At 41.1% G+C, this 27,187-nt stretch overlaps 2 protein-coding genes across 5 annotated transcripts; one reads left to right on the forward strand and one right to left on the reverse strand.

Annotated features, from left to right (window-relative positions):
• LOC108028479 (myb-like protein Q) lies at window positions 1-9,260 on the reverse strand. Its single transcript, XM_017100341.3, has 2 exons — window positions 8,074-9,260; window positions 1-4,722 (listed from the first exon to the last, which is right to left on the reverse strand). The coding sequence occupies exon 2, from the start codon at window positions 4,692-4,694 to the stop codon at window positions 2,280-2,282; it is 2,415 nt and encodes an 804-aa protein (XP_016955830.1). The 5' UTR covers window positions 4,695-4,722; window positions 8,074-9,260; the 3' UTR covers window positions 1-2,279.
• On the forward strand, window positions 5,282-26,079 carry LOC108028214 (uncharacterized). Of its 4 annotated transcripts, none has more exons than XM_050885794.1 (4): window positions 5,282-6,680; window positions 14,431-14,617; window positions 18,955-19,124; window positions 25,876-26,079. In XM_050885794.1, the coding sequence occupies exons 2-4, from the start codon at window positions 14,437-14,439 to the stop codon at window positions 26,077-26,079; spliced, it is 555 nt and encodes a 184-aa protein (XP_050741751.1). In that variant the 5' UTR covers window positions 5,282-6,680; window positions 14,431-14,436. The 4 variants fall into 4 exon arrangements, with proteins under 4 accessions (XP_050741751.1, XP_043950994.1, XP_043950995.1 ...); XM_044095059.2 differs by lacking the exon at window positions 5,282-6,680 and adding an exon at window positions 9,793-9,818; XM_044095060.2 differs by lacking the exon at window positions 5,282-6,680 and adding an exon at window positions 11,793-11,884.
• Window positions 26,080-27,187: the final 1,108 nt, after the last annotated feature.

Here is a 27,187-nt window from a genome sequence, read left to right on the forward strand (position 1 = left end):
TTTTCTGGACTTTAAAATCAAATTTAAGATTTATTTGAAACAAATAACTGTGTTATTACATTGAATATAATCTTATGGCTTATTCTCGTCGGTCTCGCGGTTTTGCTGCTCTGATGTACCGATATTTTAAACGTAATTATATATTACATACACAATTACTTAGTACATACCGTATAATAATAATAGTATAATTTATAATTAGCATTTCTCTCACACTTATCTAGTATTATTATAGTTCTTCAAGTTCTTTTTATTTACGTGTATATTTAACACAAAACAGCAGAGACAAATGTTATCGATCTATATATATTTGCGCGTTTCCCACATAAATTACATTTTAAATTACATTTATATATGTATTTTTCTTTTCTCGTCGCTCTTTGTGTGTCGCTTGTAAAGTTTTCGCGTTTTCCTCGTCCTAATTAAGTTTAGTTTATAACTAGAGTTTTACATCGATAATTAGAAAAAGGAAATCTTTCTGTTGGGGCTATATTAGCAAAACATGTCGGTTACTATATTAACCATTACTGTGTATAGTTATGCATATGTATAAGAAGTTCTGGTACTCGAATTAATAAACGTTTTCTCTTTGCACTTTTGAAGCTTTTTTGTATTCCCGTCTATACGTTTTTTACAATTATTAAGTAGATTTAGACTCAGTGATGTACGTGTATGTTTACGGGGTCGTATTATCTATAAACAGTACGTATTATTCGGGGTTTGGGATCGCCCCCTCCTAGCTCTTCCATTCTCCTTATTTTGGTGGCTGGCCACAAAGCTTTCTTTGATTTGATTCTTAATATTTTACTCTCGTAATAAAATGACTTGAAGAGACAACGGATTTAAGTTGGTTGGGTATTGGGGTAGTAGTCGTAGTCCTTGCTCGATAATTATCGTTTGGAAAAAGTTTTTTGGAAAACCTATCTACTATTTGTTAAAGACTTGTAAAAAATTCCTTAAAGTTTCTTTTTTGTTTTTATTTTGGGTTCGCTTTTGATTCTTGTTGGTTTCGTAAAACTTGTCGGAGCAGGACACTGGAACTGGATTCCGTTTGTGAGCTACACTTGTGCCTGGACTTTCAACTCACCAGTATATATACTTAGCTATGTGTACGCGTGGTTATATACTCGTTTAGTTTGTGATACTGCGTTTATGAAGAGGGATCTCGAATATGCACACACCTATCTATCGTTTTGTATTCGAAGAGTTTTCGCGGGGGGTTCTCTGAAGACTTCGGCATCTTAACTCTAGTAATTGCTTCGACGGCACATTGGGATTATAATGTAGGTAGGATAAAGTATGCGTAATTAGCTAGCTATTTTCTGGATTTTCTGGATACGAACGAACGGAACCGGGCTAGATGGCATATCCGAATAGACAGTTTTCTTTCAGCTCTCCTCATCTTCGTGTAGAGAATATAATTTGGTCGTTGGTCTAAGACACTTTTTGGTTTCAATCCTTTTCGTTTTCTTCCCTTTAGGTATTGTATTATATACAGAAATTAGAGCTTAGGTGTGTAAATTGTATAGTGACTTATGTGCGTAGTTAAGTAAAATCTGAGACTCGCTGTAAAATATGTTTCGCTTTTTCAGGGGTGCTAGGGATTTTGAGGAAAGAGGGTGTAAAAAGACACTCAAGTACACTTAAGGGTTAACGATTCAGTTAATATATATATTTTTTTTTTTACTTTTTTGTAAGAGCTAGCTACGAAAGCACGGACGATAACGAGATAACAATATCGAGGCCTGTCAGAAAACTTTCAGTTTCATCATGAACTTGCGGAAGTGATTTATTTACTTTATAAACGTCACAATCTCCCCCGTCAGCATTTCCGAAATTAATTTAATTCACATTAGCCTGTGAATCACGAGCTTAAGCAATATGGCATTTAATCGGGAAACTGTAAGTGGAAGTGTTTAAAAACCGAATTCACTTCCTCGTACTTCGCTCGAAAATGAAAGTCCCAACAGTCGTGACAACGACAAAGTCTAACTAAAAAGGCTTTCACCTTAGAAGAAGAAGTTGCTCACTTCCTCGTCCAGGTCACTGGAGTCCACCAGGTCGTCCATCACGCCCGACACCAGCAGCTCCACCACCTCCAAATCCTTTTTGTCCTTGTCGCTAACCGGGGATACCTCTTCAACTGTCACTGCTGCTGCTGCAGCGGCCTCCACCGTGGCCACCTGCTCATCCGCCAGCGCCTCCGATCCCAGCAGCGCCTGGTAGTCCTCCTCCAGCAGCACTCCGCTCTCGATGGCCGCAACAGCCTCCTCATAGTATCAGTTGAGGTCGCGCCGGAAACTGTCCTCGATGTTGGGGTCGGCGATCATGATGGGATTCTGGTCGGACAGCATCTGCAAGCCGGCCACGTCCATCTGGCCCAGGTCCAGGTCGAGTGTGTCGAAGATCTCCCTGGAGAAGTCCGCGTTGGAGGAGTAATCACTGAAGATAATCGAGGGTATGTTCGCCGTGGTCGGCGTGTGGCTCTGCGAGGATCCCTGATGAAGGTGCGGCTGGTGCTGATGCTGCTGCTGGTGGTGGTTCATCACCACGTTGGAGTTGGAGCAGGCATTGTGGCTCACTGGCGAGCTGCTCGAGAGCGGTGAACTCCCGTGGTGCGGCGAGTGCATCGGTGAATGGTGCGGCGAATGGTGCAGAGACAGCGATAGTTGCTGCTGCTGATGGTGTTGCTGCTGCTGGTGATGCTGCTGCTGCTGCTGATGGTGGTGGTGGTGCTGCTGCTGTTGAGGCGAGGTCTGTGCCGAGATGGGTATGGGCAGCGGTGAACTGGGACAACCCAGGGGTGAGGGCACTGGGGAGGCGGCGATACCCAAAGGATCCTGGGCCGAGCCACCTCCACTACTGCTATTGTTGTTCCCCGCTCCGTTCAGATTTGTGCTGCCATTGTGCGTGGATCCCACACCGTTGCTCAACCCGTTGTTGTTCAGATTGCTCACTCCCCGTCGCATGTGGTTGTTGTTCCCACTCGCCTCCGGACTGCCGCTCAGCTCGCTGAAGTCCAACATCTCCTGCTTGTTGTAGCCGTTGGTAAGTCCTCCGTTGCTGCCGCTGCCTCCTCCACCGCCCCCACTCAGGTCGTCAAAGTCCAGGGCCACAAAGTTATTGGCGAATCCCTGCTGCTCCGGTGAGGAATTGCTATCGCCCAGCGAGAAAATCTCAAACTGATTGTGAAACGAGGTATTCAGACTATTGTAGGAGTTATCGAACTGTTGCTGCTGCTGGTGGCCCTGTTGTTGCTGCTGCTGCTGTTGCTGCTGCTGCTGTTGCTGGGCCTGTTGCTGCTGGCGTATGGGACTGGCCGGTGCACTGGAGTGCAGATCCGTGGCCGACACGCTGCTCAGCAGACCGGGCGAAGAGCGAGGACTCGGAGGATTCGGTGGCTGGCGGTAGTCGGTGGCATTGTGCGGTCCCAGCGTGGGCAGCGGGTTAAATGTGGAGACGGCTGCCTGCGTGGTGGCCAGGTTGGTGAAGGACAGGTGCGGCGAGCTGCTGGGCTGTTGCTGCTGCTGCTGCTGCTGTTGTTGCGTGTTGCCGGTGGGCGAGTGCTGCTGCTGCTGATAGGGCGAACCGGGACCTGCGCCACCTCCTCCACCGCCCGCCGGACTAAACGGACTGGGCGATTGATCCCGATCGCGGCGGTGATTGTGCGGCGACATGACGGGCGACAGGGTTTGCTGCAACTGCTGCTGTTGCTGCTGGGACTGCTGTTGCTGCTGCTGCTGCTGCTGCTGCTGGGATTGCTGTTGCTGCTGGGGCCCATAGTTCTGCAGGGCCGTGAGATCGGGCAGGGAGCCGGTGTTGGCAAAGTTGACCTGATCCTGCAGCGGCCGGAACACAGGGTTCGCGAATTTGGCGTTGTTGTATGGCGTGGTCTGTTGCTGCTGCTGCTGTTGTTGGTGCTGCTGCTGCTGCAGCTGCTGCATCTGGAGCTGCTGATGCAGTTGGTACTGGTGCTGCTGCTGCATCTGTTGGTGCTGCTGCTGGAGCTGCTGCAGTTGCAGCTGGTGGGGCTGCAGCAGCGGCGACTTTCTGCGTTGCGCCTGCGGACTGAGGGTTCTGTTTATCCCATGGTGCGGCGAGTGAGATCTTGGCTGGCCAGGTTGCTGCTGATGCTGCTGCTGATAGCTGGCGCCCATCGAATTGACGTCGGCATTAAAGCCCGCAACCAGGGCGCTGTGGTGGAGAGCAGAGTCCGAGTTGGAGCGACGTCCCAAGCTCTCCGCCGTGGGCGGACCAAGAAGATGCGGATTCAGTTGGCCATTGTCAAGGGTTTGTTGCGTGCTGCTGCTGCCATAGGGCGAGCGGTCCTGCTTGCGCTCCGACGGTCTCCGCATGGGTCCCACGCCCACGCTGCGTCCCCGGGATTCGCGGTACGCCGTCGGGGAGCCACCTCCGCCGCCCAGGCCGTCTGGCGAGGCTCCTCCGCCGCTGGCTCCACTTCCCGAGCCACTGCCGCCACCGCCACCGCCGCCCGTGCCATTGCCAGCTCCTGGCGAGGACTGGCTCACCTCTGGTCCGCCCACCAGGCTCTCCAGGATCTTCTGGTTCACCGGCGGCTCGTCCCGCTTGGTGGCGTACACCTCCTTCATGATCCGCTCGAACTCCGCCGTGCCCTCCGCCTGCTTTTGCTTCTGCAGCGCGATCTTCTCGCTGAACTTGCGCGGATTGGCCATTGTGGAGGATGTGTCTTGGGAACAAAATCTGTTTTGGAAGAGGTCGTAATTAGGTATTTATCATCTGATGTTTGGATTGGTTTAGAGGCTTTTGTGTTCGTTTTGCCTTTGCTCAGGGTGGCAAAGGAAAATATTTGGTATGGTATCTAAGTAATAAGCAAATGAATTCAACTAATTGTTGGCATTATTACATGCTTTGTAAGAATGTTTCTAACTTAATTCTAACCTTTTCAAAGACTTATTTATTTATTGGGTAAAGACCCGAAGCCAGCTCACTTTTTAACGTATTCCTTAGCTTAAAACTGAAAAGATTGAATGGAAATGGACGAGCAAACCTTTAAATTGGCACATCTTTAACTCACTCTATTCAGGAACCGTGAAGAGGTGGAGTCTCCAATCTGCTTTCACAAGCCAGCTTATCCATCTCAAGGCATTTCCGCTCCCTGAGCGCACACCTCTTCCCCCTCTACACGCGGGTTTGTGTATCTGCCGGCGAAGGGCATGGAAATGTTTTGACAGGGGGGGCGGCAGCCACCCGTAAACCCCACCCCTGCCCGCTCTTGTTTTATCAATTTGTCAGTCGAGCGACCTGCTGATAAGCCAGATACAGATACAAAACAGCCGCAGTTCGTCCGAGTCCCAGTCGGAGAGTTCGCAGTCGCTTTCGGACTCGGGCTCGGTCTCGGATTCGGGTTCGGACTCGGGTTCGGAGTGGGGTCCACGCCATGCGTAGTAATGTTTGCCCGGTTGTCCCGGTCCCGGTCTCGGGCCGCTCTGCGCCTCTGCTCTCGCGGTTTCAATGCCATTGCATAACGAGTGTCATATGTGCGAACATGTGTACATCCGCGATATGTATCTGCCGAGTGCTCGAAAAGGGCGCGAAAAAGCGACGAGCAGGGCAAACAACAAGTTTTTATGGTTCTTCGGAGGCGACTGTTTGGGTTTGGGCCCACAGGCATGGGTGGACCGTCCTGGGGGCGGCTCTGCCCGTCGGGGGGCGGCTCTGCCCGTCGCCGCCACCTGCAGCTGCATTATGCAAATGTCGCGAATTGCGTAGCAAACGAAGCAAACTTTTTGCTTTTGTTTTGCATTAATTTATTCCGGTTCCGCGGCAGTGCAAAGTTGAAGCTCACACGTGAAGGGCGTTTTATAGAAAACAACTTTAGCCACGCTTTCCCAACGCAGAACAGCGCAGCTCGGATTATGCTCCGAATACTTGTGCCTCCTCCAGACTAAACCAGTTCCACGGCTTTTGGCAACTTTTCGATGAGTTCCGACCGGTGATGGTGATGATACTCGTCTGCCAAGTTGACAAAGGCCCGAAACGGTGACCAATAACAGCTCGAAAGCGAATCCAAGCAGGCTAAAATCAAATTGCTCTTTATCTTTTGCAAAGACACAACAACGTGGGCTCGCAGATGGGCTCAGTCCTTATCAAATGGTAAACCTGTGTACCTACATATAGTACACCCAAAAAATAGCAGTTGCCAAGCATGATAGAAAACAAAAACAAAAATCAATTCGTCATTACAAGAAACTGTAAGCAATCAATTCTAAACTTTTTATGAAACAACGTAAAACCCATATTAAAAGCTCAAAAACCCCAAACTATTTACGAAAAATATTAGGTGTTGCACATTTCCGGTTAAACATACTTTTGAATTAAGTAGCCTCTGTCTGTATCTATTACTTATTTTTCATTTTATTACTCACCAAGAAAACATCTGTAAACTTCCGAGAAGTTTGAATGAATAAAATGTATGATAATGAAGGAACGGAACCCACTGCGTATTATAAGGTCTGGGGGTTTCTCACATATGGAGCAATTTTCCCCAAGACATTTCCAGCCACAAACTGATTGAGCCCACACACCTATTAAACACAGCCCCTAATACAAACCGTCATTTATTTCAACCATTAGCTTATTTAACCCTATCGATTTCTTATTCAGGCGAAGAAAAGAATGGCTCAATTAAATCAATTAAGGTAATTCCCTTCGAAAGAACCTCATTTCTCAGCTGTTCCCAACGCTTAGTTTCCCCTGTTTTTTTCCAATCTATCGTTTTGATTTATTTGCCTGGGCTTTCTTGGAACTAACGTCGGGCTTAAAATGTTTGGCATAAAAAATGACTTTAGTATTGTTTGCAGGTTGTTGTGGACGTGTTAATTCTAGCTAAGAGCTGACTCATTTCAGATATGGTAACTTTTTCTTTATGCTGGGTGTGAAAACAACGCTTAGTGACAAACTCCGAATATTTAAGCTGGTTACTAGAACCTATTACGAATTACTTACAGATCACAGATTAATATTATAAAAACGAACTATAGTTTATGTAAATCAAAAAATATTGTGATGTATACAACTGTTGATTTCAGTAAATGAACAATAATATTTTTCATAAACTCTTGTTTTGAAATCAAAAGATATTCAATTCCTGAACATGCTACCTTATGAATAGCATCCTTATGGGGCACACAATTTGCCCATGGATCGAAAACAACTCCCAAAAGGGGCTTCTTATTCTCATTCAAATAGGGGCCCACTTCGTGACCATCCCTACAGCTCTCGGGAATGACTGGGTGACTAATCCCGGCAGATGTCGGAAGCGAAAGGCCCATTATGGCCAGAACGCGATGCAGGAGCGCAGAGATTTGGAATGCGGCTCACACTTTTGGTTGGGCGGCAGTGGTGGCCATAAAAATGGGCGAGCACGCCCCAAACTAAACAAAGGTAGATACTGCTTTTGGGGAGGAGTGGGTTTTTTGGGGGTATGTGCCCGAGGGCGGGGAGGTGTTGGGGCGAAGCGGAAATATTCCCACGAATCGATAATGACATTTAATAATTATTAAATATACTGCCCCTGATAAAAACGGTCTGGTGGGCACAGAGTGCACAGAAAAGAGCAGCTGGCATTTTCATCGTGCGAGCAGGCCGATAAGAATTGAAATACATTCTAAATTAACACTTCAATGTATTAATTATATTCATCATATAGTAACCATCTTAGTAAATATTTCAATGAACCGAAACATTTTCTCTCTCTGTAGTTTCAGTGTGAACGGCCCATTTTCCCTGCATCTCTCTCTCTCCTTCGCTCTCTTCCCCCTTTATCCTTCTCTCGCTTCGCTCCTTCGCCCTCTTTCACGCACTCGGCTCCTGGGAATCGCTTATCAGCCGTTTTTATAGCCACGCGCGTTCCCTGGAATTTTTGAATAATTTCCGTTGTTTGTTTATTTATCGCGCGGCGCAACCGCAACAGTTGAAAGGAAAATGGGAGAGGGGGAGGGGGAAAACATTTGCAGAAAAGTGTGCAAAGCGAAGAGGCGGCAAAAACAAAACGAACGGCCAGAAGGGGGGGCCGGCGGGGTCGTGACTTACATTCTCTCGTTCGCCGCTAACTCCAATTGGATCTCCGCCCTCTCTGTCGCTGTGGTGCTATGCAAATTGGATTCTGGCTTGATTAAAATCTCATATAGAAGAATTTAATTTTTTGGCGCTTTTTTGTGGCTGTTGTTGCTGTTGTTATTGTTATGGCCTTTTACGTTTTGTTCAGCTGTGTTTTTGCGTCGCCCGATAAAACCAGATTTGATTTTGAGTTGTTTGCAGGCCGAGAGTTGTTAAATCCGAAAATCGGTTTGTTGGGGGATTATTTTAACAACTGATTGTTTTTCTTTTTTCGTATTTCGCCTCGCTCTGCACACACACACAGCCGCACGCGCACGCACACTGGCGAGAGGTTTATTGTTTTAACGCAAAACTGCGACGTTGTTTTTTTTTGTATTTTGCGCTCTCAGCTGGTTGGCACTTTTTGCGCTATTTTTTTTTTTTTTTTGGTTACCGCATGAAAAGTGAAAAACTTTTGTTGCGCCTTTGACCTCTTTTCACACAGGCACAAGAACGCACACACACACACACACACGCCTCTGCGGTCGAGTGTGCCTCCAATTGGGAGTCCAATTGGGATTACAGCACACGGCGGCGTCGGCCGATTCTATATTGCATTTCCTTGATTTCTATATATTCTCTGCTCCGATTCTTGGCTTTTGTTTTTCGCACACCGACGGGGGAATATCACCAGCACACCAATACACAGCACGCACACACACAGGGCACGCGGGGCGGTGGATTTTTGCGGGCAACGGGACCTCTACCGTTGTGCACACTCACTCGCAGCAATCTCGTATTCTTATTTTCGTTTATTTCGCGTTTTTTATGCCCCTATTTTGCTCTGCTGCACTCTCTCACTCGCACAGAGAACAACTTATTATTGCTGCTTTTGCCTTAGCTGCTGCTGCTGCTGCTGCCTCGCTTCTTCTTCTTCGCTCATCTTCGTCGCTGTGATGGCTCTGCTCCCACTTTTTGCGCTTTGTTCCGCGGTTTTCACACTTTTCCGCGCACGCTGGCCTAATCGCTCGCTGGTTGTGCACTCGTTCTGCAATTGCGCGTCGCGTTTTTCAGCGTTTTTCGCACGTTTGTTTTGTTATTTTTCCACTTTTTCTCATATTTTCCAATCGGAGACTATCGTTTCTCGATATCGATATGAGCAGGCGACGTGTATCGTTTGGCAGGGGTCGCCCTGTGGACCAGCTAATCGGGTTCTAGAGACCGAGTTGGCAGCTCTTTAACGGTCCAAACGGGAGTTGGCAGCCCTTTTCAGCTACATTACACTTCAAGAAAAACTATTTGAGAACAGATTATTCTGTACACCATTATTATTGGATATATTTTCTAGAAAGTTGCAGCTCTGTGGGGTTAAAAATGCTTTATTTCGACAATCGAAAGTAAATAAGTTAAGTAAAGGGTATTTAAACCAATTATAGAAAAGTCGTCTGAGTAGTATTAAGTTAGCGTGTTTATCAATAAAAATTCTAACCGTTTATCAGATAGACGAGATTTGGTTAACAACAATTCTGTTTAGAAACAAAATAAAATTAATGTAAACTTTAAATTGTAAAAAATAATATTTAAGAAATGTATAATTATACAGCAATTCAAAAAAAGAACAGAATTGAAACAAAAATTCGTATGATATATGGTTTTTTTCTATATTATAGGCATTCTTCGATAGTCACACGATAGTTCTCGGCTAGGGAAGATGTCTCAGCTTTTGGTTCATGGCTAAGGTAGGTGTCCCCGCTAAGTAAAGTAATTTTTGTGTCCGTTTATTTTAAAAATAATTAAATGATTAAATAATGTTTTATATGTGTTTCATATTGACAAAAATTGTTTATTTTAAGTTTAAAAAGTAAGCCGATAAAACCGAAACAATATTCTCTTGATGATACTATCAACAAATAAATTAATTTATACAAAATATATACATACACTGAACTCTTATTGCGTCTAATATGATTCAATTAAACTGTTAGAGAAATTAAATATTATAAATAGCACTATATTAATTGAGTTGTTGTTATAAATTTGCAATTCAAATATTGTTTTATGGAAGTGTGAAGTGCAGGGTAATGAAGCAGCAATCAAATCAAACGCTAAATCATGAAAAATTTAGACTCGACTCCCTTTTTCAGCGCTTAAATTGCATCACCTAACACATTCAAACGCCCTTCCTGTGCATGTGTGCGTGCGGCTGGCTGCGCCTGTGTGTGTAAACGTCCGTTTCCCTTTCCGCTAACATTTTGTGTCTGGTTTCCGGCATTTTGTGTGCGCCATTTAAAATTGTTTTCCCCGATACGAATCTGCGTAGTTCGTCCTCTCTTTCCCGCGAGTGGTGAAAATTTTCGTTTTCGCAGACACTTGGAGCAGGAATTGGAAGCAAATTGGCGGCCTCGGGGTTACGAAGACATTTAGGGCCGACAAGGAAATGGGGAAATGAAGAGGAGGGCCAAGAAGGACAAGAAGCTGAAAAAAGTGCTAGGTAAATTGTGTGCAAGCGATAGGAATCTCTCTGAATATTTCCCCTTTTTGCATTTCCATTCGGAATACTTGCCCCTTTCACTGCCTGTTTCCTTGTTCCCCAACCTCCTCCATTATGGCTCTTTCTTCACAGCTTTTCCTGCATTTATTCCCGCTTCTTTCACAAATATTTGCGCCTTTTGTGGGCTTAATTCATTCATCAAACTGTCAAATGAATGTCAAAACTAACAGAGTCCCATGCCAGCATATTTCCACCATGAAAACAGCCACGAAAAGGTGCTCAATTATTGAAATGAATTAGCGGGCGCAGTGGGTGGGCTTAAGCCGATTTTTCCTCGGCTTTTTGTGAAAACATTTTCCTACAGCCAGTGGCATGTCAATAAATAGTGGGTAAGCTCTTTAAATGAACTTAGGCACTTAATAACAATTGATTCCGATGAAAAAGTTCTGAAAACGCAGTATTTATTCTAATAGTTTTTCTGCATTAGGAAAAAGTGGAATAGTTTAAATAAATATCTGCAAAGTGAGCTTAAAAAGTCGTATTAACTATTTCAACTTATAAAAAGATGATTATTATTTTATATCAATAGAAACAAAAGTTATATGGTAAAATAAAATTTTAAAATCTTTAAATTAACTATGTTGATCCCTTACGTTTCCTTTCGAGTTTAATGTTTTTGATAATTTTTCATATAAAAATAATATACGAGTATATTATAATTAAAATAAAAGTTAAAAATAAACAGACCCTCCTTTACCTAGTAAACCATGCTGTTTCTATGGTTATTTTTCACAAGCCAATTCAGCAACATTGAACTCACCCAAATGACTTAATTAACTATAAGTCCACAAATTATGTAAGACTCCAATGAAAGGCTCCATTTTGTTAATGGTTATTTCCCAGAACACGATTGGCCCTGCTCTTCGGCCATCATATCAGTTTTATTTTCGCTCCCCGAACAATCGCAATCAAGCAAGGAGTGGTGCTGTTAACTAGACAAACAGCTTTCCACATTTAACGCATATTAATTTTCAAGTACGCCGACCTTTGAACCCTGCGGCACAGTCGCAGCTATCAGTGTTTCGCTGTTTTGTTATCATCCAGTATCACTTCATCGCCCGCGCACCGCAAGAGGTACTTGACTTTATATGGCAATTTTCGAGGCATTGATTTCTTAGATTTCAATCGATGTTGGTTTTTTTGGCAGCCCGAGTCACTTCTGCGTTTTGAATTTCACGCGGTTCAGTCGAGCGTTTGCATTTTTGGGCAGCGGTAACAATTAAAACCAACGACCTATCGGAACGGCATTTGACGGTACATTTGTATCTATAGTACGTCCTGAGCTAAGAGTGTAATAAAAAGATAGCCAGCTGTGAAATTAAATTTTATTGCAAAGATAGCCGGCAAACAAATACTAATGGACGGAATTGGAAACAGGGAAATCTGCAACTGACAAGGGAGAGAAACACAATTGTTTCTGTCGACTGGCAATTTAATTGCCAAAAATATTTAGCATTCAATTTAAATGGGAAGAATTGATTGGTCTTATTTACCCCTTTATTGGTTCAAGTGCTTTAAATAATGAAAAGTTGAGTGCGATTTTTTGTTTACTTGTTTGTGTTTCTCTTGCTCCTATTTGTTCCTGATTGGTTAGCTTTTATTGGATTTATTTTGGATTTCCAGTGCCTGGGACTTCCGAAGAGTTTAAGTGGTGTATTTGGGCGACTGAAGAAAAAGAAAATAAAAAAATCAGATTTTTCGAAAGAAATAATTGATATATAGTTTTGTGTATTATTTTTTTTATGCTTGTGTTGATAGGAAAAACGACTATTTAACTACAAAGAGGTTGCTATTTATACCTAAAAACAATCTTGATTATTAACCTCGTCATAAGAATTCAAGAGGTTGATAATAAAATGTTTTTTTTTTCATAACGCAACCTTGAACAAGCAGAAACATATTTTGTATAATCGAAATTTACTCCAATTACATTCATTTCATGCTGTACCATTTACATTTTATATAGGGATTAATGCTTATTATTATTTTCATTAGATAAAAACAGATGGTAATTTATGAATAATTTTCAAAATTTATAATATACAGCATTTTGCTATGAACATTATTTTATTTATCTTATTTAACTTTGAATTTTTATGGTTGATCTTCTCTAATTGTATTATTTGCCTATGAACACTTTCTGTAAAGTTGCTAAATTACGAAATTAATTTACAGGATGCAGCACTTCCACTTTGTTCCCCTGGAGCCTTGTCCACCTTTCCGAGCTCATTATCTTTTCCTGTTTGCTGATGCCCCTGTTTTCCCCTGGAAAGCATCCTCTTTCCTGTTCACTCTGTTTGTTTTTGCGGGACACAAAGACAAAATAGCAGTTGCAGATAGACGCTCCTGTGTGGGATCAAAAAGAGCAAGTGGGCGACTGCATCGAGAGGGGTTTCCTTTCGGAATGTTTTCCTTGTTTTGTCTGTGCATTTACGCTCGCTTTCCCTGCCACACATCCTTTCAACAGTCGCTCCTTTTCACTCAGTTTTCCCCCACTCATTAAATGGCGCGTTGGCCGAGAAGAGAGCAAAAGTGAATGGTGGTAATGGTCTTTAAGCCGCTTAATTGTTGCCAAATACTCGAAGACTCTTCCATAGTACACTTCAAGAATATTTCATTGGATTTTGAAATACCCTATTTGTGTAACGTTTAATTTGAAATATTAAAATGCCCGATTTATTAATTAATTCACCATAGTTATTTTTGTAGAATATATTTAAAATCTTTTTTGTATGCATTAATAATAAATATTCTTGAAATTCATGTATTATCATTATCTACTATACAATATCTTAATGCCAGATATTTAATATATTATATTATTGGTGCTGGGTCTCTCTTGATTACTTATTTAGTATGTTTAACAACATTTATTTTAAGTTTCCCTTCATAGAAATGTTTCGATATAGTATCTATTTATGTATTTTCCTCAACCATTTCTACAAGTTATTTCTCTGTGCAGACAACGGAGTCTTTAACTCTTGATCCGAATACTTGGGCCACTTGAAGCTTGTGCGGCTCATAAATCTTCAGCCGCCGCCATTCAAATTGCTCAATTGATGGCGCTCCACAATGGCTGTCGAAGCGATGCCGCTCCTGATGGCCGAGGCCAAAGGATTTTCCCCACTTTTCCATTGTGCTCGTCTGTCTGTTTGCCGGGGAAATGGAGCGGGATACATAGGCGAGGAGTTTGACTCGCTGGAGCGTTAATAAGCCCGGCAATAGCAGGAGGGGAGTGTGGTATATCCATGGCATGCAATCTAAGCGGGTTGTCAGTCTCGTCTCAGAAAAATTGGCATGTAGGGGTCAGATACGGCAGATTGAAGCGACCTTAACCATTTGCTACTTCAAATGTAGCACATAAATGGGGTCAGGCAGCTGGCAATTCATTTATATTTACTCCAAATCGCAATATACATTATCCAAATGAAATACCTATACTTGATCTTTATACAAGGGCAAAGGAAATTTAAAAGATTTTATTGTATTCAATATCCATTTAAAAAATGGTAATAAAAGAGTCACCAGAGTAAGAGTCACCAGAAATCTCCTTAAGAATATTCCTTTTTCGACTTACTTGCAAATAAATTGACGGAAGAAAGGCTAGTCGAAGACAAAGTCATGGAAACTGTCGGCCCACTCGATCCCTTTGTTTTGTAGTTTATGCGCCAGACAATTGCATTTCACCCCGTCCGGGATCGTGCTCCTTCACACAATGGCCTCTCCAAGAAGCCCCTTCATTGTATTAATAACTTGATGCCGCCTGAATTGAAAGCAAATTTTCTAATCCTCCCTTGCAGCCCGGGATGGCAGAAATCAGGAGGAGTGCCCAGCCGCGACTGCAGCTATATATATTCCTGGGCCTGCTGGCATCGGTGTTTGCTTCATTACCGGAGGAACGCAGAGCAGCAGCGGAAGGTGAATCAAGGATGGATGTTCTAGGACTTTCGCCGGGCCAGAGAGTCATGGCTGCTGTGCCCGCCTCAGGTGAGCGTCGTCGTTAGTCATCAGTGTTGTTAAGTTGGCTCAAGAAACTTGGTTTATCAGAAGGAAAACATTTTATGTTGGACCCTTTTCTTAAGCTAAAAAAAAGGGATAAAGAAGTAATGCTGCTTAAAATAATAATAAATATTTTAGTAATAACACTTTGTAACTTAATTGTCATTTGCTTTTCTATCCTAACTAGTTCACAATAAGTGTATTCACTTAAATTCGCAAGTTTTTAATGTGTACTCAAAAAAAAACAGTCTTAAAAATTGTGTTTTCGGTTAATTTTAATCTTAATTATTGAGTAAGTTTTTAAAAAAATATTCCAATATTTTCACATACATTTTTTGATTTTTCTTAAAGGAGTTATAAGCGAATGACCGTCATAGTTTGGAATTTTATGAAACGATTCGACTCTTTTGACGGGTTTTTATCAAAACCAGTAACATTTTCTTAGAAATATGATAACTTATGTAAAAGCTTATAGCTTACAACAATCAATCTTGGCAACACTATATATTTGTATGACTCCATTCCACTCTTAGTTTTCCAATTAGCTTTGTTTATCACGCATACGCGCTGTGGTCTCCGCTGGAGTGTCAGGTGGACTGAGAAAGGATCGGGAGTGGGTACTCCGAGTGGGAATGTCAACGCATTCTTAATTGGTATTTCGCTTTCCACCTTCACTTAGTTGCGCCAGTTCGCAATCTGCGCCTTTTCCGATTCCCATTCCTGTTCCGTCGAGAGCACGAAAATAACTCAAGTGTCACTGGTTCTAAGCTCACCACGACTCTTCAAGAAGCTGGGAACTAAGTGACGGGGCTCACAGGAGGGGCAACTTGGGGTTAAGAAGGGTTTTCGGGGCGGCAGAACAGTCAAGAGCAGCTGCAGCGCAACGTAGGCACTCAACCGAGCATGAATGCCACCGAAATGTGGACCCTGGCTAAGTAGGAAATGTAATATAAATAAAACTATGTTTCTACAATATAAATAGATAAACCAAAGCTAGGGAACGCCGAAGAAACCTCTCCCGTTTTAAAAGCTTCCTAAAAGCAGGCTACCTTATATGCCGCATTCGTTTGTAGCGTACTTTTACACAGCTTATAAAATGATTCAAGAACTGAGGGTTTCTGTGTCATCAAGAATGACATACATCTTACACAATTGATAACTTTTTGTTGTCCCTGTAGCCAGTCAGTTCTGTAGCTTTATCACTTGCTGAGCGTTTTGTGAGATACTATTATCCCACTTCTTCTTCTACGCTTTCTCGTCATGACCCTATTTTCTTGTTTTTTCCGCTGCTGCTAGTCGACAATCGCTATATCCGCTTGTTGCCTCTTCCAGTTCCCTTCAGACCTCACATGGCCCCCATTCCTGGCCCGCATCCTATATCCCTCTCCGCACCATCGTGCCATCATTCCGCCCCCAGCGAATCCTTACCGCCCGAAGCGTTTCCGTCGCAGCAAGCGTTGCAAGCGGAATTTGATGTCGCTGGTGTCATTTGTCACGCGTTGTCGCTGCCGTCGTTTGTTTGTTTACCGATGCGTTGCTCCTTGTTGCTGCTGCAGTTGTTGCTCGTCCTGTGTTGTCAACTCAGATGCGCAGGCTTACACTCTAAGAAATATGCTCTAATCACTAATTAATTAAAAAATACTTGCAACTTAACCTAAAGCTGCAACATTATTGGACTCCCTTCACGTTGCATGGTCACACTGAGTATATTTCATAAAATCCCTGCTTTTATAGCACGGTAACACTTGGTTGTGCAATCACAAGTAATTAAGACATTCATTATATAACACATTTAATTTGTACAAGTACAAGTTTTCAAACAATGGAAAATAAAATAAACATTATACGTTCCACGTTTATTATATTAGAGTACAGTGTTATTTTTATTGCAAAGTCATGCAGGCGCATTTTTAAATGGTCGGCAAAAACATGATGTTTATTGAATATTCACTGGTTTTTAGCAGCTGTCATATTTTTGGGGGTTTTATGACTGTGTACTTTTTCAGTTTTTCACTGCCTGAGCGTGTGCTATTGCAAGTTTATTCTCGGCATCATTAAGCGCCGACGACAACACTTAACACATATTGTTGCCATCCGCTGGCCGTGCTCCTCCTTGACACCGTCTGCTCGACCTCTTCCTTTTTCCGCTGCCACTCCGCACAATTGAGGATAAGTAGTGCCAAATGCCGGGGCAGCCATTAAAATGCAAATTTCTAGTGGTCACGTGATGATGCTGCAGTTCAACTTGGCCCACATAACACACAGCGAAAGCAAACAGGCCGCGAACAAGCGACTGACACTAACCCAACAGCAGCCACTGCATCATCGGCGACTTTCGCTTTTGAAGAACCGAAAAAGAACGAAAATGGCTGCCCTCACTTTGTTGTGGCCTTTCCTCTTTCGTTTTCCCATTTCGCCGCTTTCCATTTGGCCATCTGACATTTTGGGTCAGTAGTCGCATTTGTTTTCCGCCCGCTGTTTTGTTTTTTTCCCCCTGCTTTTCGGCCAACTTTCAACTTTAAAATGTGTGATTTATTGCCGAGATGCAGAGGCAAAGTTTTTTGCGGTGCGTTAAACATGGCGTATGATTAACGTCAACGCGGCGTATGCGTAACGCGCAGTTCTGGCGAAATGGCAGCAGCACTTAGCGACAGCTCAAAGTTGCGGAAAAAACGAAACGAAACGAAAAGTTCTTGGCCAAAGCGATTCTGAACTGCAGCGGGAAATTAGTTTCGAGTGACAGGCGCATAATTCGTACACAAGTTAATTAAATAAGTTTGCAATCGCAAGGTGAACGGAGGTGGAAAACGATTTTAAAATTAATCTCAAGGATGAAATTGGATGATAAGTTTACAAAGGACGAGGCTATGTGCATTTATAAAAGCCAAAGTGGTTAAAAAAATAAACTACGAATTGCAATTTAAAAATTTATATAAATACATTATACTTATATTGGCTAGTAATATATTGTATAAAAGCATAAAAGTTTTAAGCATGAGGCTTCCATTTTTTATTAGGTGTATATTTCACATCTTTTTTTAAATATATCTATACCTTTAAATAAACACAACCATACAAATGAAATCCTAAAATAGAATATAAAAATAAATCAGTGTAAACCATTAATCTCAATATTTTACCCCTCGAATTATTTTCAAAAGCTGCATTATTTGTACTAACCCATTGAAACGGAAATTAGGGAGTCATTCAAGGCTGAATGGGATTACCCCAATAAAAAGGGATCCCTTTAAGGCGCCTTTGTCAATCATCGGCCTTTTCCTTCGCTCTCCCAGGTGATTGCCAAACAATTTGATTTTGTCCGTTGGCTTGATGATTGGACGGAAGAACTGCTCTCGCCAATGTTGAATTGATTGCCGGCTGCCGTCGCCATAATGGCATTCGGGCCCCAGAAATTGTCTAATGACTGCAATTCGAGACGCCTATCAAAGATTCATGTGCGCATTCGGCAATCACCTGCAGAGCGGATCGCATTTCCCCGGCCACTTTTCCCATTTCCCTTGCAATTTTCTTGTTTTCTGTGGCGATTGCACTTAACTGACAGTAAGTAGCTAGTTGAACTCAAACAAAATGCTTGGCGCACCATCTGAGAACAAAACAGCACTCGAGGAGGCTTCAGATACTCGAGTACTTTGGGGTTTTCGGCTGAAGGCTGGGCGTTGTGGAGTGTTTTAAAATTAAATTTCTGGCTAAGGCAGCAATACACTGTAACGCAAAATGGGTATTTTTTGAGTGAATATTTTTATTTTAAATAAGAAGTGAAAAAATAAACAACATAAATATTTAAAAATTAACAATAAAGTAATTCAATTAGAAATTTCTTAGGTGGGATATAATAAAATAAGATTTTTTTAGATTAAAAAGATTTGAATTTTTGAATCACCAGATCTATCAAAATAAAATATCAAAATTGAATTAAAAATAGTAAATCCTTCGTATTTAACAAAAATAAATGCTTTATTATAATAAATTTACAATTATTTATTTTTTACTGAATTTTAAATATTTTAAACACATATTTAGAATAATAGATAATGTCTAAGAGCTTTTCAGTGGCTTAGTTACACAAGTTATAATGTTTACTTATGTTAATCAAGTTATAATGTATTCTATGAAACATTTTCTTAATAATAATATATTATTTATTATGCTTTTCAGTGGTTTAGTTACACAAGTTATAATGTTTACTTATATTAATCAAGTTATAATGTATTTTATGAAACATTTTCTTTACAATAATACGTTATTTATTATGCCTTTTTTTAAGTATAACTTGAAAGTTGTTCCTTTTTTCCTTGTGATTGCAGGCCGCACGAGTTTTTTGCTGTACCAATTAGCCTTGGCCATAAATTCAGCCGGCCTGGAATCGCCGACGCGGCAGGAAGTGGAGGTGGTCGATGTAGTGGAGACCCAGGAGCAGTTCCTGCCGGCGAGCCCGGATACCAGCTGGCTGGCCGCCATGGCCAATGAGTTTCAGGTGAGCAGCCTCTAAGCCCGGGTCCCGAAATCGGTAAGCCAGATAACTCCTGCCAACATAAATCACGCTGTTGTTGCTGCTTAACTTTTTGGACGGTGCTATTTTTTTAACTTTGCCCCGCATATCTGTCAGAGCCTGTCTGCATTTCGGTGGGCCGGGAGTGTTTTCGGGGGAGTTGTGTGGAATCTGGAGGAGCTGCTCTCCGGGCACGTGACCGCATGGTGGTCACGCTCCAGTGCCGACGGATTTCATTTACAGCCAGCAGGCACGCCACGTCGCTTCCCAGGATTGAAAACAATCAGGCGGGGGCCGAGGATTTATCAGTGCCTTCAACTGCCATCGAACCGAAGGGCAATAACCGATTAAGCCCCGAACCAAGTTTATCATTCCGCCTGGGTTTGCACCCACTCCAAGTAATTGCCGGAGATTATACATCTTGGCGGCAGTGAAATTTCAATTTTGTAAATGATTTGTACGGCTACTAATGGGTTTCGGATTTAAAAACGTCGGGATAAGGTGATTGAGCGAGGTTGTAGAATTCCTGGTGAAATTTAAATGATTTGAATTTATCTTTTAATGTATATTCAATGATATTACATTTTATTTGTTTTTTAATATTTTTAAACTAGGTAATCGAGTTTTTCGATGAGGTGATTTTTTGATATAGCATAAATAGTTATGACTTATTTTCATAAGGTTTTAAGAGATACATTTTATTTTAGGACGGTAAAGCATAACCGTATAGCTGATAAATGTAAAAATAATCATTTTTGGGGATTTAAGAATGAAGTCCAATAGGTTCGTTGCCAGTAACTTGTTAAGTATGCAGTATTGTCTTCTTTTTAGTGTCCATTTTACCCATAGAAAAAGATACACATTTCGTGGAACCCATTTTTAATTTCGAACCTCCGGAACTAATTTCCTTGTTGATTTTTCCCAAAAAATGCCATGGCTAGAGGATACTTCGTTGGACTTCTATTGCAGCAGCTTGATTGAAAATTCACATTTCGCCGTAATAATCACATCATCAATTCTCCGAAATTGCCTCAAAGCAAAACCAATTTCACAGGCCGAGATTGAAGCTAAGGCCGAAAGAAGCCTGGATTAAGGCATGCATCGAAAGTTTCTCATTAGCACTTGCATAAAGAGATGGTATCTCTTGCAGAGGATGGCCACATCCATGCACTGGCTCTGGCTTTCCATGCTCCATTTTCGTCCCCAGCATATTTTTCGAGGGCTTTGGCCAAAAATTTAAATATCTGCTCTGCCGCCCCCAGGGAACTCGGTCTTCGGGGTAGATTTTTGTACCCGGTCTCCCAAAAAGTTCCGTATTGCATTTTTGCAATGATGTTCCTGGTGTGGCTTCTGTCTTGGCTGGTTGGCTCGCTGTGAGACATCTGCTTTCAATTTCGCAGATTGTCCCGCACAAATAAATGCAAATTTTATGCAAAACAAACGACACTGATAGTGGGAGATATATGGTTTGGGGCTGGCGAGCAGGGGAGTTTGTTTAGGTTTTATTTAGTTGGTACTGATAAGCGACTGGCTCGCTTACTTGGTTACTTGGTATTTAAATATTTAATGTTGATAAGGAGCAATAGCAGCTTAATTTTTCTAAGAATCTTTGTATTTTTAAGTTTTCTTATCGTATAAACTTGCTTGTTTATTTCCTCGAAATCTTAAAAGCTAGATAAAATACTTATTCGTCAGCTTATGATTTTAGCTGTTTAAATAATTCTCTTGCTATTAAATTCTTCCATATTCTCTTACACTTTCTTTTCTCGAAATGTGATAACTAAACGATTTTATTGTTTATCCAGCTAGATTTAGGGTTTATTTGATCAAAAAATTGTATGGCTTTAGTAAATCTTTTATTTATTTTGTGAATTTGATTTAATTTCAGATTTGCTGATTATAGCATATCATTAACATACCCTTGTTTGATTATCAAACTGTCCCTTTAAAATGTAATCCTGGACCGCATAGAGTCTCCTTTGTATTTTAAAATCTATTCATGCATCTAACACCCAAAGCTTCAGATTCAATGAATTTGCGAATCCGAGAGTTCTTTATTCCTGGCCAAGCCGGGTTTAACTTGGATACTTTTGTGTAGCCAAACCGCTGCTCATTAGGCTGTTGGAAGCCCAACCGATTCGACTGCAACCATTGCCCTCGGCTTGCTTCTGAGGACGGGCAAAAAAATAACAAGGAAAATGTCCACTAGGGATTACTTTGCTTAATTCAACTGCAAATGAAAATTGTTTGTTCTGTAAATTCAATCTCTTGGTGTCTTGGTGCCTTGTTGACGTTGTCATTACGCCGATGTCTGGCTCAGCTGTTTGTCGGAGGCCCTGGGCCCTCGCCTGGCACCTCCCCGACCTCTGCAGCCTCTACAGCCTCTCCAGCCACCTATCTTTGCCATTTCCAGTGAGTTCATCAAAGCGTAATCTGCACAAAATGGCGCCACTTGCTCAGCCGGGGCCCTCGAAAGGAAAAAACACAAGCAAATGGCCGGGAACTTTAAGGCTAACTATGCGGGGGACTCTCTAAGCATCCGAAGAGCCTCGAAAACCCCCTGCCCATCTAATGGAGTCATAATTCTTCAGCTCGTTAGCAATACATGCAACGTAAATATGCTTGCGCCGAAAAGTATGCCAGGCATTTCTTTTCGTCCTTCCCACGTTTTTAAGGCCATACCCTGCAGGCATCCTGATCGGCTGTGCTATGCTCGGGGACTGGGTTGTAACAGCCGGGTGGTCACCGTATTGGAGATTAATTGATTTTCAAGGGGTGTTAGGTGTGATGGTGCCTGGGGAAGGGAGAATTGAATGTTCAGACAGAAGTCAATGAAATCTGTAAGGATGAGAAGGGGTTTTAGTAGTTCTCTTGTTCTAATAAGAAAAGCGGTGAATGTTATTCAATATTAAAGGGTTAAAAGGCTTTTTAAAGCCATATATTATTATTTTACTAGATATAAGAAAAGATACAAAATATTATATTATTTTAATTAATGGTATATTCAAATATTTTCCGAATAAGGTATATTTCTATTACTTTGACAATAAAAATTTACTCGTATTTTGACTCCAAATATTATTATTTCACAAGACACATTAATAACATACAATATAATATATTTAACAATTTATAATTCAATGAATTATACAAATAATTTACTCCTCAGGAATTTTTATATTATGGTTCCAGTTATAATTTTATAACATTTATAATTTAATTTAAAGACTTTAAAGGGTTGAATATATTTGTATAGTGTGCATCTAATTTAATTTAATAAATACTCACCATTCATTTACATTCAAAAATAACCAAATTTAAACAATATGCATTCAAGTAATTTGTTTCAGTTAATTCTGTAATTACAATCGCTAATAGCCTCGAATCCATTAAAGCGTTGAATAATTGAATAATTTGGATTGCACTGCTCAGTCTTATGTTTCAACTAGCTTATATTTACAATTAACCTAAAGGGTATCCCTTGGCTTCAAATTCCCAGAATCTACCGCCATCAATTTGTTTTCCATATTCCTTTAGGCGACTTCCCCTTCGCATCGGTGTGTGCTGTGGTGTGTGGGTTTGTGTGTTCTCCTTGGGGTGTGTGTGAGAGTGTTTGTCGGTGTTAAACCTTTTCGCCTTTCGGGAAGCCGTGGGCGGAGGACGGTGGGCGTGAGCCAACAGAGCAGCCGCCTTGGCAGTGGCCGCTGGCTGACAAGTTGCTTAATTGAAAAGTGTTTTGTTTGGTATGCCCAAAGGCAAGGCCATACTGTACTGCTATACACTCGTGCACTGAGAAAAATTAACGTCGAATGATTAAGTTTTGGTATTTGTCCATTCCCAGAAATAATAAAATAATAATAATAATATTGAGAACTATGTTAATCAGCTAATGGTACTAGGTCTACTTTAATATAGGAATTTAAATTTTTTATTTAAAAATATTTTTCTAATTTGTTAAAGCTCTAAATATATTCTAAAACTATTTGTGATTTAAAATCAAGTTATCTTATTTTAAAACATCCCAATATAAAAGAAATAAAAAATAATAAATACAAGCCAAAACCTATACAACATTTTTAATAATTTTAAAAAATTATTTATAATAATAATTAATTGTTCTATGACAACAAGGTTTATACTTTTGAATAAAATCCTTAAAATACTAATTTTTTTGATATTTTTTAAACCATTTGTTGCTTGTACTTTAAACTTATAAACTGTATTTTCGCAGTGCCTTTTAGCTTCTAGGACCTTTGCCCCAACTGCTGATTTGGCAACTTTTACGTTCAATAATTTTCTGCTTATTTATGCGCTCGCTTTAAACCGGGCCCAGAACGCAACAAAGGACTTCCGCTTTTTTCTCCCCAGAGATCCTTCAAGGACTCTGTGATTACGCATGGGGTGGAGAGAAACTGCCGCATATTTATCACTCTTCCTACTTTTTATTGCTTCCTCTCTCGCATGTCGCCTCCTCCTTCGTCATAAATAATTATGTTATTTTAGAATCCGTATTTTTTTGGCTCTCCTCGCGTTGAGTCGAGATAAATTGTGGCAATAATTATCGCGCATTTTTCACAGCGACATTTTTCAACGACTCTCAGCACGAATCGGTGACAGTTTTCGTAATTAAGTCGACATGGTGACTTAATGACGCTGCCAAGCCCCTCGCATGATAACTCGGCACTTGTGTTTATGGGTTTTATGTATTTTTAATTAACTTTGATGTTGATTCGGCAAGCTCTGGCCCGGGCCTTGCAGCCAGTCAAATTAACCTAATCAAAAGCAACACTCAACTTTGTCTGGAGCAGCCCCAAGGACTCTCCGTTTTCAGTCTGTGTTTCTGGCCCAGCTCGTACTTTTGTGTCTCAAGTGTTTGTCTGTCTAATTGGTAAATTTAATTAGCCGGCCACCGGTCACCTGTTTGTACTCGCTTTCCTCCTTGCTGCAGTGTGAAACAGCATTTCTGCTCAAATTTAATAAGCGCGCTCCCAGATTTCGGCTTTCCGGCTGAAATTTATAGACTGCTGCTCCTGCGGCAAGCTGCCTTCGTCCTTCGTAGTGCGCAAACGGAACTTTAGTTTACCTTTCGCTTTAACTCTGACGTTAACGGAAATGCAACACTCTCGGCCGGTGTGCCACGCCCCGATCTGGCGCCCCCGGCCCCAGTCAACTGAGGCCATTCGAAGGGGTTCGTTACCAAAGTTTACGACTTAAATTTTTTATCATGGGATTGGGTTAAGTTTTAAATTGCAAAATTTTAACTTTTTAAATTGATTACTGCAAACAAAATGTTTTCTACCATACACATTCGAAGGGGTTCGTTACCAAAGTTTACGACTTAAATTTTTTATCATGGGATTGGGTTAAGTTTTAAATTGCAAAATTTTAACTTTTTAAATTGATTACTGCAAACAAAATGTTTTCTACCTAAAGGTACCTAAAATCTAACCTAATTACATTTTTTTATAATGAGCACATTAACAGATACACTCCTGAAACAATTTTCGAACTTAATTTAATACCATACAGAGTTTAAGCAAATATTTTGTTAAAGTGAATGTGCCAAGAATTTTGCCTTAGCTGACCAGAGACAGCACCAAGTCTTACTAATTTTAAATACATAATTAAAAAGTACATTTTTTCTTTAGCATATAATTAAACAAAGATGTGAAACACATTTTAAGTTATTATTTTTTTAGTATAAAATAATTTAATAACTTTAAAAATTAACATTGTTGCAATTAAAAATAGCTTTATATATTAGAACTTCACACATATTTTCTTCTTGCCTATATCACGAGTTAAGTATTTGGTTTATCAGCAAGGCAAACTCTTCCAGCGGCCCCTCGACATAAAATATATAACATGGCTAAACTGCTTTGGCGCTGTTTACTGCAGTTTTCAATTAAGTTGCCAATGTCCCTGTGCCGACAATTTCCCTGTTCCTCGAACTGCAACTCATCCAGGTAGCTGCTTCCCTTTTTAATTAGTTGACAAACTTGCACATTTTTATCGCCGCTCGTTCGTTGTACCTCTGCTAACTCGCCCCTGTTTGCACATCCGTCCCCCCTCGGACGGCACTTCCTTATTAATTTCATTTTGCTTTTGTAATTGCCATATATATCGCTTCGCATCGCTCATACGCAGCGTTGCACCGGAAATTAATTTCCGTGCGCTTTCGCCAGGAAGGGCAGAACAAGGAAAACGGACTGTCGGGGATGCCTTAACAATGTCATGACCAGCAGGTCCATAAAGTACGAGATAGGATAACAAAACAGGGAAAAATTGTTATCAAATTAGGGATTGTTGTTAGAAGGAAATTGTAAATAAATATACTCAGTTTTGGTAAATGAACTTTATATGAGGTTCTTCAAAGAGATTTAATTTGATCAATTTAAGAATTATTCTTTAGGGATTTATTTAAAGTAGGGTTTAAAAATGATTACGAAGGTACTTAGTATGACATAACAGGACATGGTTTTTATAAAAATAATTAATTATTAAAATTTAATTAAATGTTAGATGTATTATATTGACTTGATTATCCTTTATATATATATGTCAAGATATATTTATATTGTAAATTGCCAATAAAACATCTTAATAACTCAAGATGATAGTTTACTCCTCTGTGTACTTGTCTATATCTCTATCCAATACACAATCAACATTTTTTCCTCTACTTGCAGTTGTGAACGGAAATCTCTAATAATAACCTGACTGTCTTTGATTTCAGAGTGTGCCGGTGTACGAGACTTTTCCGGCGGATTTGCAGAACTGGCTGATGGATGGGTACGGAATCAGTGCCACGGATGTCTACCACAGCTGGAGCAGGGCAGGATTGGGCGGAAGGAGCAGTCCGCGCACCCAGCTGATCTGCACTGCCGAGGGGCAGTGCTACGAGGTCAACAAAATAGTCACCGCCTGCTGTCCGTTTTGAGCACCCAATAAATGCATTGAAAACAATCGAGAGGAAATCATAAATTTGTGGCACACACTCGCAGGACACAATCGAATCGATTGGCAGCGGGTTCCGGCATTGTCCGCGATGAGACCATTAAATACCGACGCTCCTGCGGCCGACCACGTGGTCGATGGTCGGTGGTGCATCTGCTGGCCAGATTGGGGAATGGGGCCGTAATCGAAAACGGAAGCTGCCAACTGCATTGACCCCTCTGTCCGTTGAGCTTTTTGGGCGCCGAGAAGTTCAGTTAACTAACCGAGATTTTCCGTCATGCGTGCAGTTCATTATTCAAGTTTTTCAGGTTTTAAAAAATATCGGATTTGCATGGGTTGCCAAAAAGGAAATACGTGCATTGTGATGAGTTTGTAGGGAGGTACTTAGAAGATGATATACCTAATTAAAATTCTGTATGGAAGATATTACTTTATTTCAGTGGATCAGCAGTAAAGAAGGATGTTTGCATATATAAATGTTTTAAAAAATATATATTTATCGTAAATACTTATGATACATTTTAGAAAAATATTTTACATCAATGAAAAAAGAGGAAAAGTAAAGTGCAAGGTGGGGTATTGGTTTCTCTGGTGTATGTGTATATCTGTGATATGTGAAATGATAGCGAAATCCTGTTAAAATCACTTTAAATATCGATTACTGGTGTATTTTGTTATTTAAGATGGCATTAATTAAAGGATAAAATTGATCGCTGTAGGAAAAGAACAACTTTTTTTTACAACACTAGGATATTTGCCAGTCGACTATGGCAAAGAAGAGCCTCTCCTTGGGGGCTTTGAGCTCTTTATGCGTGTGTGCAATCAGCGACAACGAATGTTTCCATGTACCGAGCGCGTGCCAAAACAAAAGGAAGGGAAAAACGCAACAACAAAAGCCGGAAAAGCGGCGACAACAGCAGCAACGACTGCATCAGGAGGGAAAACCAACATGCTACAGCGAAAACGAGCAGCAGCAACAAATGTCAGTTATTTTCATGTTGCTCTTGCCCCCGCCACCCGTTCTTCAACATTATTTTTTTGCATTTTGTGTGCGATAGAGCTCTTTTTTGCATCCCCATCGTCTGGCAATT

This window comes from Drosophila biarmipes, chromosome 3L, assembly GCF_025231255.1.
Source record: "Drosophila biarmipes strain raj3 chromosome 3L, RU_DBia_V1.1, whole genome shotgun sequence".
NCBI classification, from domain to species: domain Eukaryota; kingdom Metazoa; phylum Arthropoda; class Insecta; order Diptera; family Drosophilidae; genus Drosophila; species Drosophila biarmipes.